General features: G+C 42.3%; 1 protein-coding gene across 12 annotated transcripts in view; it reads left to right on the top strand.

Moving 5' to 3' along the window:
- OSBPL9 (oxysterol binding protein like 9) overlaps window positions 1-15,359 on the top strand; it is a 181,739-nt gene that overhangs the window by 78,435 nt on the left and 87,945 nt on the right. For all 12 annotated transcript variants that reach the window (XM_008265258.4, XM_002715101.5, XM_008265261.4 and 9 more), the window contains one exon: window positions 14,069-14,145. In XM_008265258.4, the coding sequence (XP_008263480.1) occupies window positions 14,069-14,145 (77 nt within the window). The remainder of the gene's footprint in view (window positions 1-14,068; window positions 14,146-15,359) is intronic.

Here is a 15,359-nt window from a genome sequence, read left to right as displayed (position 1 = left end):
TCCTTTTTTCTTTTTTTTAAAGATTTATTTCTTTATTTGCAAGTCAGAGTTACACAGAGAGAGGAGAGGCAGAGAGAGAGGTCTTCCATTCCCTGGTTCATTCTCCAATTGACCACAACAGCCAGAGCTGTGCCAATCCAAAGCCAGGAGCCAGGAGCTTTTTCCAGGTCTCCTACATGGGGTGCAGGGGCCCAAAGACTTGGGCCATCTTCTACTGCTTTCCCAGGCTATAGCTGAGAGCTGGATTGGAAGTGGAGCAGCAGGGTCTCAAACCGGCACCCATATGGGATGCTGGTGCTTCAGGCCAGGGCATTAACCCGCAGCACCACAGTGCTGGCCCCCTCTTCCTTTATTTTCTAACAGGCATTTTTTTTTTTTCTGTTTCCTATCATTGACTAACTTAAAAAGTTCCGTGATTGTGGGCCATCATTCTTTTCTGAATAAGCCTTAGTAATCAGTGGAAGTAAATTTGAAGTTCTCTATTTCTTCTCATGAACTGAAACTTTGGCTTTGGTTTCTCAAGATGTTCTTATCCTGTCTCCCTTCCCTTCTTCAGACTGCATTAAAGAAATATTACACATTTTTAGCCTTTTCTGGAAAAGGGAGTACCTTCTAGCAACACATATTTGAGTATTTACTGTTAATTAATAAATTCAGTATATTCAATGAAATTTTTTAAGACTTTGATTATTATTATTATTTGAAAGGTGGCAAAGAGAGAGGCAGAGGGGAAGGAAGAGAGAGAGAGCGATTTCTTCCATCCCCTGGTTTACTACTCAGATAATTGCAATGTCCAGGGCTGGGCCAGGCTGTAGTCAGGAGCTTAGAATTCTGTCCACGTCTCCCACATGGGTGCAGGGGCCCAAACACTTGGACCATCTTCCATTGCTTTCCCAGGTACATTAAGAGGAAGCTAGATTGGAAGTGAAGCAGCTGGAACTTGAGTCAGCACCCAAATGGGATGCCAGCATCACAGGGAGTAGCTTAAACCGCTCTACCAAAATGCCGGTCGCTCAATAAAACTTGTGATAATAAGATTCTTGAAGAGATCAGGTTTACTGAATTTGAGGTTAATCGAGTCTGACATTCTATAAGCCCAAAATAAAAGTCTTACCTACTTGTTGTGTGGAACAACACTTCCATTTACCCAGCTAATCTAATTTGAAGCCTTCTCTTTCCCAATATTTGCATTCTCCACTTTCTACCTACATGTGGTTAGTTACCCTTTCCACTGGATTCTAGTTTTCCTTTGGTCAGTAACTTAGTGAAATGGCCCAGGTTTTTATCACTTCTTCCCTTTGCATTTTCTGTAGCCATTTTAACTTCTTTCTGTCCCTGTCCTGCCAAAATGCCTTCCTTACTAATGTCTGAGTAGGCTCTAAAACCATCCTGTGCCTAACATTTTTCTACTCATCTTGGTTTTAAAGGTTGAAACTCAAATCATGATTTTTCTAAAGTTCAAGATTAAGGAATAGCAGCCCCCCCCCCCCCCCACACACACAAAGATGAGGCCTTCACTAAAACCTGGACTTAGAAACATCTGCGAGAACTAAAATTATTAGGAATATTTAAATATACATTTGTGAATTTTCACAGACCAGTAATAATTTGACTTAGAATCATGTAATTTTAGAATGAATTGAAAAGAACCCAATAAAATATATCATCTGGTTTTCTTTCTTCCTTTTTGAAAAATTTATTTATTTGAAAGAGTTAGAGAAAGAGAGAGAGATCTTCCCTTTACTGGTTCACTCCCCACATGTCTGAAACAGCAGATATTGATTGGGCCAGGCTGAAGCCAGGAGCCAGAAACTTCTTCCAAGTCTCCCATGTAGGTGCAGGGGCCCAAGCATTTGGGCTGTCTTCTGCTGCTTTCCCATGCCCATTAGAGGAAGCTGTGGTGTAGCAGGGTAGGCCACCGCTTTGCAATCCTGGGACTTGAGCTGATGACCGTATGGGATGGTGGCTCTGCAAGGCGCTGGCCTACCCTGCTATGCCACAACAATGCCAACCCCATCTGATTTTCTTTGTCTGCTTGACTAAATCAACATATCCAGCTGCTGAATACAATGTTGACTGTTGTTGTAGATTCATGATACTGCATCAGATAATCAAAAGCTGAAGTAGTAGGGAGAAATAATTTTTTTTAGATATTTGCTTGTGTTTTATTTGACAGTTTTAAAGACTTCAGCTAAAACTACTCATATATTTAAAAAAAAATTGTAGCGCTTTAATAAGAAATTAAGAAAAAATGGGGGCTGGTATTGTGGCACAATGGGTTAAGCTTCTGCTTGCAACACTGGCATCCCATATTACAGTTCTGGTTTGATTCCCAGCTGCTAAACTTGGACCTGGATGTTGTCATTTGACCAGCAGATGGAAGATCTTTTTTCTGTCTCCCTGTCTGTGTTGTGCTGCCTTTCAAATAAATGAATAAATCTTTGTAGCAAAGAAAAGTAATTTTTTAGAAAGTCTAACCTGTTTTTAGATTTCAGATGTAAAAATGGAACTTGATATTGAAGATTGAAACCAATATTTCATTATTCCTCATTAAACAATTATCTATTGATCACTTCCTTGCCTGACATGCTTCTAATGGCTTGGGATACATCAGTAAATAAAAGATCTCTGATTTTGTAGATTTTACATTGCAGTGAGAGGAGACAGACAATAATTAATAGCAGGAATGTTTAAAGGGATAAGTACAATAAAAAAAATAGTAGAGCAGGATAAAGGGAATTAGTTAATGTTGGCTTGGGGGCCAGGCTTTAGCATATGCTTATCAGGATAGTTTGTCTAGAAGGTATCCTTTGAGAAGGTGACAGGTTATCATTTGTCCTGTAATTATGAGTATCAGATTGCTTTAAAAACATCAGGTTTTGAGAATTAATAAAATACAGATCAGATTCTGTTCCAGACCTCAGGGAACACACAGTTGAGCAAGGGAAGAGATAAAAATGTAAAATAAACGCAACAGTGTAGTCTTACAGATGCTTTGATAGAAGCATTTGTAGTCATGTGCTGCATAGCAATGTTTTGATCAACCATGGATCATATATTTATTGGTAGTTTCATATTATAATGGATCTTAAAAAATTCTGATCACCTAATGAGATCACACATGTGTTTTTGGTGATCTTGGTGTGAACAAACCTACTGCACTGCCAGTTGTATAAAAGTATAGCATATACAATTATGTACCATATATAATATGTGATAATTAACTGTTACTGGTTTATGTATTTATCTTTTATTATTATTTTAGAGTATACTCCTACTTACAGAAAAAAAATTACTGTAAACTGTTACTCCAACAGCAACCTCATATACCCACACTTGCCGTGTCTCTTGATTGCATCAAGAGGCCATATTTGAGTGACTGGCTTGTACCAACTGCATTTGTATAGGTGCACTCTATGATGTTCACCCTATGAAGAAATCACCAAAGGACACATTTCTCAGAATGTATCTGCAACGTTAGGTGCTGCATGATTGTAGAGTAAGACACACAGACCTTTCTCTTTCTAATCTCACTTCATGTCTGCCCTTATTGTTATAAGTACTTTATTTAAAACTTCTGGATTATTGAAGTATTGGCTTAGATTGCTTTATACTTAGTTATGTGAATTGTTAATTCTTTCTCTATACCTCTGTATTACCTTTTTTTAAAAATTTTTATTTATTTATTTATTTTGACAGAGTTAGACAGTGAGAGAGAGAGAGACAGAGAGAAAGGTCTTCCTTCCATTGGTTCACCCCCAAATGTCCTCTGCAGCCGGCGCTGCGCCGATCCAAAGCCAGGAGCCAGGTGCCTCCTCCTGGTCTCCCATGCAGGTGCAGGGGCCCAATCACCTGGGCCATCCTCCACTGCCCTCCCGGGCCACAGCAGAGAGCTGGACTGGAAGAGGAGCAACCGGGACTATAACCCGGCGCCCATATGGGATGCCGGCACCGCAGGTGGAGGATTAACCGAGTGAGCCACGGCACCAGCCCCCTCTGTATTACCTTTAAAAAAAAAATCTCCATCTACTCAGCATGTCCAAACTTGTCTCAGATTTCACTCGACTGTTCTTTGGAAACTTAACTACCCAAGTGTAATGTTTTAATTCAGCATTTATCCAGCTACCCATCATGTATATACCCATAAATATATAATGAGCAGGGCATTATAAAAATATACAAAGCAATTTAGTAAATATTAGCAATACAACTATGAATAAAATTGACAAAATGCTGCTTTCTAGGAGCTCACTACATTCAAGTGGAGGAAGTAATCAAGTAAATAAGATATCAAATATTTTTTATATATCAGTTGTTGTTAAATTTTGTGGACTGGGGGCCGGCGCCGTGGCTCACATGGTTAATCCTCCACCTGTGGTGCTGGCATCCCATACAGGCGCTGGGTTCTAGTCCCGGTTGCTCCTCTTCCAGTAAAAAAAAAAAAAAAAAATTTGTGGTCTGAGGATCTTTATACACTTTTAAAAATTATTTGAAAGGGGCCAGCACTGTAGCGTAATGGGCTAAGCCTCTGCCTGCAGTGCTGGAATCCCATTTGGGTGCTGGTTTGTGTCCTGGCTGCTCCTCTTCCAATCCAGCTCTCTGCTATTGCCTGGGAAAGTAGTGGAGGATGGCCCAAGTGCTTGGGCCCCTACACTCGCACGGGAGACCTAGAAGAAGCTCCTGGCTTCTAGCTTCAGAGTGACTCAGCGCCAACCTTTACAGCCATCTCAGGAGCAAACAAGCAGATGGAAGAACTTTCTCTCTGTCTCTCCCTCTCTTTGCCTCTCAAATAAATAAGTAAAATCTTTTTTTTTTTTTTTTTTTGACAGGCAGAGTGGACAGTGAGAGAGACAGAGAGAAAGGTTTTCCTTTGCTGTTGGTTCACCCCCCAATGGCCACCGCTGCCGGCGCGCTGCAGCCGTCGCACCGCACTGATCCAATGGCAGGAGCCAGGTACTTATCCTGGTCTCCCATGGGGTGCAGGGTCCAAGCACTTGGGCCATCCTCCACTGCACTCCCAGGCTACAGCAGAGAGCTGGCCTGGAAGAGGGGCAACCGGGACAGAATCCGGCGCCCCGACCAGGACTAGAACCCGGGGTGCCAGTGCCATATGGGTGCTGGTTTGAGACCCCGCTGCTGTTTTGTTTGTTTGTTTGTTTGTTTTTACACTTTGTTTTTTTGCTCAGATTCATCTAGCTTTGATCATTAGAGTTTCTCTAGTTTGGTTCCTATGCCTTTTTGACATGTCTCCAGTCTTTCTTATTTTAATGTAATTTAAAAATTTTTAGGGCCGGCGCTGCAGCTCACTAGGCTAATCTTCCGCCTAGCGGCGCCGGCACACCGAGTTCTAGTCCCGGTTGGGGCACCGGATTCTGTCCCGGTTGCCCCTCTTCCAGGCCAGCTCTCTGCTGTGGCCAGGGAGTGCAGTGGAGGATGGCCCAGGTGCTTGGGCCCTGCACCCCATGGGAGACCAGGAAAAGCACCTGGCTCCTGGCTCCTGCCATCGGATCAGCGCGGTGCGCTGGCCGCAGCGCGCCGGCCGCGGCGGCCATTGGAGGGTGAACCAACGGCAAAGGAAGACCTTTCTCTCTGTCTCTCTCTCTCACTGTCCACTCTGCCTGTCAAAAAAAAAATTTATATCCTGCAAGAATTATACATTTTTGAATAATGCTTAATAATATATGTATTTCTGGAGAGTAATGTAATATTTGAAGACATTTATATAATGTGTGCTAATAATCATGATGCTAAGCCCAGGATTGTATGCTTCACTGCTGCATTCTACCAACTTTTAAGAGCTATCACCAATTCTTCTCAAACTATTTCAAAAAATCAAAGGAGAGAAAACTCTTCCAGATTCACTCTATGAGGCCAGCATTACCCTGATCCCCATACTAGACAAGGAAACAACCAAAAAACTAGGGTTGGCATTGTGGCTAGCAAGTTAGGCCACCACTTGTGACAACAGCATCCCACATCAGAGCACTGATTCCAAGACCTGGCTGCTCTACTTCCAGTCTACCTCACTACTAGATTGAACCATTAGTTTACTCTCCAAATGGCTACAACAGCCAGAACTGGGCCAGGCCAAAGCCAGGAGCCAGGAGCTTCATCTGGGTCTGCCAGCATGGTTGCAGGAGCCCAAGTACTTGGATCGTCTGCTGCTGCTTTCCCAGGTGCATCAGCAAGGAGCTGCATCAGGAATGGAGCAGCTGGGACTCAAAGTGATGCCCATATGGGATGCTGGCATTGTAGGCAGAAGCTTAGTCCTCTATGCCACAACACTGGCACCTCAAATAAATTTTTAAAAAAATTTACCATCATCAAGTGAGATTTAGCCCAGGGATGCAAAGATGGCTCAATATAGGCAAATCAATAAGTGTGATGCACCATATCAGCAGTAGGGTAAAAAAAAAAATCATTTCAGTAAGATGCAAAAAAATTTAGATAAAATTCAACATTTGTTCGTGATTAAAATCTCTGAACAAATTTTAGTATAGGATTGCATCTGAACTTAATAATTGCTATATAAGACTTTCTAACAGTCAGCATTATACTGAAAAGGGAAAAGATGAGAGTATTTCCTCTAGGGCTAGCATTGTTACATAATGGGTTAAGCTGCCATCTGCAATGCCAGCATCCCATGTGAGGGCCTGTTGGAGTCTGGATAGTCTACTTCCAATCCAGCTCCCTGCTAATGTGCCTGGGAAATCAGCAGAAGATGGCCCAAGTCATTAGGCCCTTGCACCCATGTGGGAGACCTGGACTAAGCTCCTGGCTCCTGGCTTTGGCTTGGCTCAGCCCCGGCCTTTGCAGCCATATTCCCACAGAATATTCTGTCTGTCTCTCTCTCTGTAATTCTGCCTTTCAAATAAATAAAAGTGATTCTTAAAAAAAAAAAAAAACTTTCCACTAAGATCTAAAATAAGACAAGGATTTCCACTCCCATTCTTTTGTGTGTGTGTGTGTGTATGTGTGTGTGTATTTAAGATTTATTTGATTTATTGGGAAGGCAGAGACAGAGAAAGAAAGACATCTTTCATCTGCTGGTTCATTCCCCCAAAGCCTACAACAGCCTTGGCTGGGCCACAGTGAAGCCAGGAACCAGGCACCCCATCCAGGTCTCTCACGTAGGTGTCAGGGGCCCAAGTAGTTAGGCAACCAACAGGGAGCTGCATCAGCAGTGATGTAGCTGGTGTTCAAACCCACATTTGATATGGGATACAACTATCAGATGCAGTGGCTTACCCCACTGCACCTCAGCACTAGCCCCATCCACTCCCATTGTTTTTAAAATTCTCTTCCTCTCAACTGTCACTCTAAAACCATAATTTTGTTCTGATACCTCCAATTTTAGTCCAACCTTCTCCATTTCCTTACTTATAACTTTTTCATCTGGTACTTAGAAAGCTGGTTCTCTATCTATAATATATTCCACTTGCTTGTAGTTACAAAATTGTGCTAACTCATAGTCCTATGAAATTCAGATTTAACTAGAGTACAATATTTATATATAGTTTTTGTTTTTTATCTCTATATATATCTAGTCAAAATACTGCTTTTCAGAGTGAATTTGTCACTTAGGTATGACTGCTATATCAAATTACCTTAGACTGAGTCGTTTTGAGATGAGGGTGCCAACAAGATCCGATACTGGTGAAAGCCTTCTAGGTTACAGTCAACTTCTTGTATCTCCCTAGACATGAGAAAGCTCTTGGTTCCTTAATCTCATTCCTCATGACCTAATTACCTCCAAAAGGCCCCACTTCCTAATACCATCACATTGAGGGTTAAAATTTCAACATATGAATTTTAGGGAAACAGAAATATTTAATCCGTAATACTTGTGTTTAATCTTTTCTTCCTCTTCTCTTTCAATGAAGTTGTTTTATTTGTAATAGGTTAATTTGTTACTGTTTGGATGGTTTTCTTTTTTTTGTTTTTTCTTTTTTTTTTCTTTTTTGACAGGCAGAGCAGACAGTGAGAGAGAGAGAGAGAAAGGACTTCCTTTTTGCCATTGGTTCACCCTCCAATGGCTGCCGTGGCCAGCACGCTGTGGCCGGCGCACCGCGCTGATCTGAAGCCAGGAGCCAGGTGCTTTTCCTGGTCTCCCATGCGGGTACAGGGCCCAAGCACTTGGGCCATCTTCCACTGCACTCCTGGGCCACAGCAGAGAGCTGGACTGGAAGAGGAGCAACTGGGACAGAATCTGGCGCCCCGACCGGGACTAGAACCCGGTGTGCCGGCGTCGCAGGCAGAGGATTAGCCTATTGAGCCATGACGCCAGCCACTGTTTGGATGGTTTTCAATACTTCCTACTCATCCTGCCTTATTTTAATTAATTATTCGGTTGGGAGGATATGTGAAACATTAATATGGTTACAATAGTCTAGATACAGAAAGATAAGGTTGACAAAAACTTTGTGGAAGATGCAAATTATAAGAAAAATTCATGGATTTCTAATATTTTTAACCAAAAATAAACTTATCTTTTAATTCCATTCGTAATTTTTTTATTTACTTAAAAGACTTTAATTGTTTGAGTGGTAGAGTTAGAGAGAGACAGAAAGGTCTTCTATCCGCTGGTTCACTCCCAAAATGGCTGCAATGGCCAGAACTGAGCTGATCTGGAACCAGTAGCTTCTTTGGGGTCTCCCAAATGGGTTTAGGTGCCCAAGCACTTGGGCCATCTTCCAGTGCTTTCCCAGGCCATAGCAGAGAGCTAGATTGGAAGAGGAGCAGCCAGGACACAAACCAGTGCCCATATGGGATGCTGGCAGCACAGGCAGAGGCTTAGGCCACTACACCACAGTGTCTCTCCCCTTTAAATTATATTTTTTCACAAACTTTTTGAAGTACCCTTGTATATTCAAAAAGGTATTGCTACTTCCTTAACTCTACTAATCACTGCCTGTTCTCCTTGGTTTTCCGTTCTTTTCTACTGATAGCTTATATGTAGCCAGTTTCTTTAGTTTCTAGCTTATCTTTCTTTTATACAAATAAGCAGATATATTATATTCTCTTCTCCTTTTTTTAAAAAAAGATTTTATTTATTTATTTGAGAGGTAGAGTGAGTGAGAGAGAGAGAGAGAAAGGTCTTCCTTCCGTTGGTTCACTCCCCAAATGGCCATAACGGCCAGAGTTGTGCTGATCCAAAGGCAGGAGCCAGGTGCTTCTTCCTGGTTTCCCACATGGGTGCAGGGGCCCAAGGACATGGGCTATCTTCTACTGCTTTCACAGGCCACAGCAGAGAGCTAGATTGGAAGAGGAGCAGCTGGGACTAGAACTGGCACACATATGGGATGCCGGCGCCACAGGCGGAAGATTAGCCTACTGTGCCGCAGTGCCGGCCTCTCTCTTCTCCTTCTGAAAGATTTTACTTATTTATTTATTTGAAAAGCAGAGTTATAGAGAGAGGGAGAGAAGAAACAGAGAAATCTTTCATCTGCTGGTTCACTCCTCAAATGGCTGCAAAGGCCAGGTCTGGACCAGGCTGAAGCCAGGAGCCTGGATCTCTCACATGGGTGCAGGGGCTCAAGTACTTGAGCTATCACTGCTTTCCCAGGCACATTAGCAGGTAGCTGGATCCGAACTGGAGCAGCTGGGACTCAAACCAGTGCCCATATGGGATGCCAGCGTCATAGGCAGCGGCTTAAACAGTTATGCCACAGCACCAACCCCTGTTTTCTTTCTTACACTAAAGGTAGCACACTGCTTTTTTCATTTAAAAGTGTATTTGGAAATCAGTCCAAATCATTCTAAAGCTATTTTTCTTATTCTTATATCTTCATAATACTCCATGTTTTACTCAGTCATTGTCCTCTGTATGGATATTTAGGGTGTTTGTAGTTTTTGCAATTAGAAAAATTGCTGTGTGAATGACATTGTTCATATATGTTCTCATGTTGTTGGATGTTGATTGTTTCTCACATATTCAACCAACCTTGTATTTCTTGAATAAACCCAGCTTGGATATTGTATTAGTGAACACTTCATCACAATATTGTAAATACCTCAGAGAAACTAATTTATACAGGAGGAATGTTTATTTTGGTTCATGGTTTTAGAGGTTCTCATCCCAAGGTTGGGTGCCTGCGTTAGTCTGGTTGTCTGATGAGGGCAGTGGAAGGTGAGAAATGTGCACATGAAGTATCACATGGCAAACCAAGAAGCAGAGACAAGAAGCGTGCTCTTCCTCCATGTCCCTCTCTCTTCACAAAACCACCCAGCAACTTAATCCAATCAAATTACTTCCCAAAAGTGTTGTCTTTAGACATCACAATTGTATTGTTTCTACCCTTAATCTGTTAACATAAGACTTTGGGGGCTGGGGCTGGCCATGTGGCATAGAGGATTAAGCCACTGCCTACAGCACTCACATCTCTATGGACGCTAGTTGGTGGCCTGGCTGTTCCTCTTCCCAACCAGCTCCCTGCTAACATGCCTGGGAAAGCAGCAGTGGATGGCCCAAGTACTTGGGCCCTTGCCCCATGTGGGAGACTCGGAGGAAGCTCCTGGCTCCTGGCTTCGTACTGGCCCAGCTCCAGCTGTTGTAGCCATTTAGGGAGTGAACCAGTGGATGGAAGATCTTGCTCTCTGTTTATCCTTTTCTTGTTCTCTCTGTAACTCTGTATTTTAAATAAATAAATAATTTTTTTTTGAAAAAGACTTGAGCCTTTGAGGGGGACACCCAAATGAATATCACGAATATCCAAACTATAGCAGATAAGATATATTAATTTTTTACAAAGAGTTATTTATTTTTTTAAGATTTTTTTTTTTATTTGAAAGGTAGAGTTACAGACAGTGAGAAGGAGAGACAGAGAGAAAGGTCCTCCTTCTGCTGGTTCACTCCCCCAATGGCCACAACAGCCAGAACTACGCTGATCTGAAGCCAGGAGCTTCCTCCTGGTCTCCCATGCGGATGCAGGGGCCCAAGCACTTGGGCCATCCTCCACTGCTTTCCCAGGCCACAGCTGAGAGCTGGATCAGAAGAGGAGCAACCGGACTAGAACCGGCGCCCATATGGGATGCCAGAGCCACAGGCAGAGTATTAACCTGCGCCACAGCGCCGGCCCCCAAAGAGTTACTTATCTGAAAAGTCTTGTGGCAGATAGAAAGATAGAGAGAAGGGAGCTGGGGAAAGAGATCTTTCATCTTTCATCTTTCACCTTCTGATTCACTCCCCAGATACCAGTGACAGCTAGGACTAGGCCATTCCGAAGCCAGGAGCCAGGCCCTCCTTCCAGGTTTCCCACCTGTATGGCAAGAACCCAGTTGCTGCCACCCAGTTGCATTATCAGAATCTGGATTGGAAGTGTGGAGTATCCAGGACTTGAACCAGACACTCTGATGTGGGATGTGGGCATCCGAACTTGCAGCTTAATCTGCTGCTCTGCAATGCCAGCTCCTGTTAATGTTTTCTATAGGACTTTTACATGTCTATCATTGAGTTATATGTACCTATAACTCTCCTTTCATAATATCTTGTAAGGCTGGTGTCAGAGTTTTTCTGGTCTTGCAAAAGAGTTACTGCTCCATTTTCTATTCTCTGGAATACTTTGTATTGTAAATTGGTATTTCTTCCTTAAGTATTTTACAGAAGTCTCCCATGAACTCATCCATTGAGTTCTTAATTTTGACTATTATCTTTTTCAATTATATTTGAAAAATTTGAAGATTTTTAAAAATCTAAATGAAAGACACAGCAAAAAATTAAAAGTAAATACTGCTACAGAATTATCTGGAGTGCCTATTGATCTGTTTCTATTATCTTTTGCTTTTCATTTATGTGTGGCTTTGTCTTAAAGGTATTTCTACTTATTGTATTTGATTGTATTAGCTTATATACTAACATTGTATTTGAAAAATTGCTTAGAGAAATTAGAATAGATGATGAAATTTTATTTGTTTTAGCTACTAAGATGCCAGGAGTTACTAACAATCTGGGATTGTTTTAATTCATTTCAAGTATCAATATTTTTCTGGGCCACCCAGATGACCAAGCAATGTTTTAATTCTGATTTACCCTTAATCCCAAGGTGAATTTGTTTTGGGTCCAGTGACCTAAAAAAACCTATTTTAAAAAAAAAAGATTTTCTTTTTTAGAGCAGATTTATTTTCACAGTAAGTCTGAACAGAGACTAAGGTACTTATAGATGTTCTTCCTAAATATACTGCCCAGGCTTTTAAGTGTGCTTTCCGGTCTACAACACCTCTCCTGGAATTTATCATGCCTGCAGGAGAAAAGTATGCTAATACTAGGCTTGTCTTCTAGATGTTTATCTTCTTCCAGATCTTGGCCTGGTAATTCTTTACAACTTTGTTGGTTTCGGATGTGTTTGACCAGTTGCTTTCTAATAATCAGTACAACTTTTCTAGTTGTTCTCAGTAGAAAGTTGGTCTTGGCCAGAGCTTGGCTTACTTGGCTAATCCTCTGCCTGCGGTGCCAGCACCCTGGGTTCTAGTCCCGGTTGGGGTGCTGGATTCTGTTCCGGTTGCTCCTCTTCCAGTCCAGCTCTCTGCTGTAGCCTGGGAAGGCAGTGGAGGATGGCCCAAGTGCTTGGGCCCTGCACCCACATGGGAGACCAGGAGGAAGCACCTGGCTCCTGGATTCGGATTGGCACAGCACGCCAGCCGCAGCAGCCATTTGGAGGGTGAACCAATGGAAAAAGGAAGACCTTTCTATCTAACTCTGCCTGTCAAAAAAAAAAAAAAAAAAAAAAAGAAAGTTGGTCTGAACTATTTAGCCTGCTATAATTAAACACAAATTTGGGGGCCAGCATTGTGGCTTAGTGGATAAAGCTGCTGCCTGCAGTGCCAGCATCCCAGATGGGTACCGGTTTGAGTCCCGGCTGCTCTACTTCTGATCCAGCTCTCTGCTATGGCCTGGGAAAGCAGTAGTGATGTCCCAAGTCCTTGGGATTCCTGGAAGAAGCTCTGGGCGCCTGGCTTCAGATTGGCACAGCTCCAGCCGTTGCAGCCAACTGGGGAAGTGAACCAGCGGATGGAAGACCTCTCTCTCTCTGCCTTTCCTCGCTCTGTGTAACTCTTTCAAATAAATAATAAAATAAATCTTTAAAAAAAAACCCACAAATTTGTTTGTTACAAATTATTGCCAGTAGATTGTGTATTTACTTAGATATAAGATCTTTTTAGATATTAGGTACTTAGATAAGGATGGATCTAGATGAATCTAATAAGAAATGGCACAACTAGGGGGCTGGCATTGTGGTGTAGCAGGTAAAGCCACCACCAGTGATACTGGCATCCCATATGGGTGCCAGTTAATATCCTGGCTGCTCCACTTCTGATCCAGCTCCCTTCTAATGGCCTAAGAAAAGCAGCAGAAGATGGCCCAAGTGTTTGGGCCCTGCCACCTATATGGGAGACCTGGATGAAGATCTTGGCTCCTGGCTTTGGCCTGGCCCTGCCCCTGCCCTGGCTTTTGTGGCCATCTGGGGAGTGAAACAGTGAGTGGAAGATCTCTTTCTCTCTCTGTCTCCTCCTTTCTGTCTCTTTCAAATAAAAAAAAATAATTTTTTATAAAAGAAATTGTATACTAGGCCGGCGCCGTGGCTCAATAGGCTAATCCTCCACCTTGCGGCGCCGGCACACCGGGTTCTAGTCCCGGTCGGGGCGCCGGATTCTTTCCCGGTTGCCCATCTTCCAGGCCAGCTCTCTGCTATGGCCAGGGAGTGCAGTGGAGGATGGCCCAGGTGCTTGGGCCCTGCACCCCATGGGAGACCAGGAAAAGCACCTGGCTCCTGGCTCCTGCCATCGGATCAGCGCGGTGCGCCGGCTGCAGCGGCGGCCATTGGAGGGTGAACCAACGGCAAAGGAAGACCTTTCTCTCTCTGTCTCTCTCTCTCACTGTCCACTCTGCCTGTCAAAGATTAAAAAAAAAAAAAAAAAAAAAAAAAAAGAAATTGTATACTAAACACCTTTTAATATCACTGTTAAAGTTTACTTTCAAATATGGAGACATATTGTAGATATTAAACTTTATAAATTATAAAATTACACAATTTAAATTTTATAATTATAAAATTATGATCTTTCACTTCAGCTCGTGATGCAGATGAGCGAGAGAAGTGGATCCATGCCTTAGAAGAAACAATTCTTCGGCATACTCTCCAGCTTCAAGTAAGAGTCTTTACATGGCTTCAGCATCATTCATTAGTGTATTTGTGTGTTTACTTTCTGTATTTTTAAATAACTCTGACACAATGCAATGAGAACTTTTATTTTCTGAGTTGCCTATTCTTGTCTTTACAATTTTATAAAGTTATTTATTTTTTATATGGTAAAATATTTCTCAATGATAGAATATTGATTTTTGTCTAAAAACAAGACAGTACAAAGTGATGTTGAAAGTGAAATGCTATGTTAAAATGTGGCAGATTCATTTTTAAAATTTAGTATCTATAGTTGGTTATTTATATAGCCAAATTGTATAATTTTGCATAATAATTGATAAGTCCTGAGAAGTTGACCTAATTTTCTGTTTATAGGATTTGTCTGTTATCATCTGTGTCAGCACTCTTTAGGATAAAAGAGAAAATAAAAACATAATCCAAACTGGTTCAAGATTTTAAAAAAGCAAATCTGATTTAGGTATAGTTTCACGTAGATATTTAATGTTGTGAGGACTCAATCTCTGTTTCTAGGTTTCGTTTTTTCTGATTTGGCTCCATTTTGACAGATTCAGATAGGTTGATGATGATAAAATGGATGCAGTAATTTCAGCCTCACTTGTAGGAGCTCTGAGTTTATAGAGGCTGTTGTTCTTTCTGGATCTTAGTAGAATAAACAAGATTATTGCTAATTGCCTTAGCTTTTCTTTTTTAAAGATTTATTTATTTATTTGAAAACCATAGATAGCTACACAGAGAGAGGAGAGGCAAAGAGAGAGAGAGAGAGAGAGAGAGAGAGAGAGAGAGAGAAGTCTTCCATCCGATGGCCCACTCCCTAACTGGCCACAACGGCTGGAGCTGTAGCAATCCAAAGCCAGGAGCCAGGAGCTTCCTCTGAGTCTCCCATGCGGGTGCAGGGCCCAAGGATCTGGGCCACCCTCCACTGCTCTCCCAGGCCACAGCAGAGAGCTGGACTGGAAGCGGAGCAGCTGGGCCTTGAACCAGCACCCACATGGGATACCGGTGCCCAGGCCAGGGTGTTAACCCGCTGCACCACAGTGCTGGCCCCTAATTGCCTTAGTTTTTAACCATGAATCCAATCCTAACCAATCATAATTTTACATTCACAGAGCCACTCCAGAGCCGAGATATTATTGGATTCACAAATAACACATAGCTAATGGGGGTGAAAGGTGTGTCAGCTCTACCCCACACCACCACAAG

This window comes from Oryctolagus cuniculus, chromosome 7 (assembly GCF_964237555.1).
Source record: "Oryctolagus cuniculus chromosome 7, mOryCun1.1, whole genome shotgun sequence".
NCBI classification, from domain to species: Eukaryota; Metazoa; Chordata; class Mammalia; order Lagomorpha; family Leporidae; genus Oryctolagus; species Oryctolagus cuniculus.
This window is presented reverse-complemented; position numbering and strand designations above follow the sequence as displayed.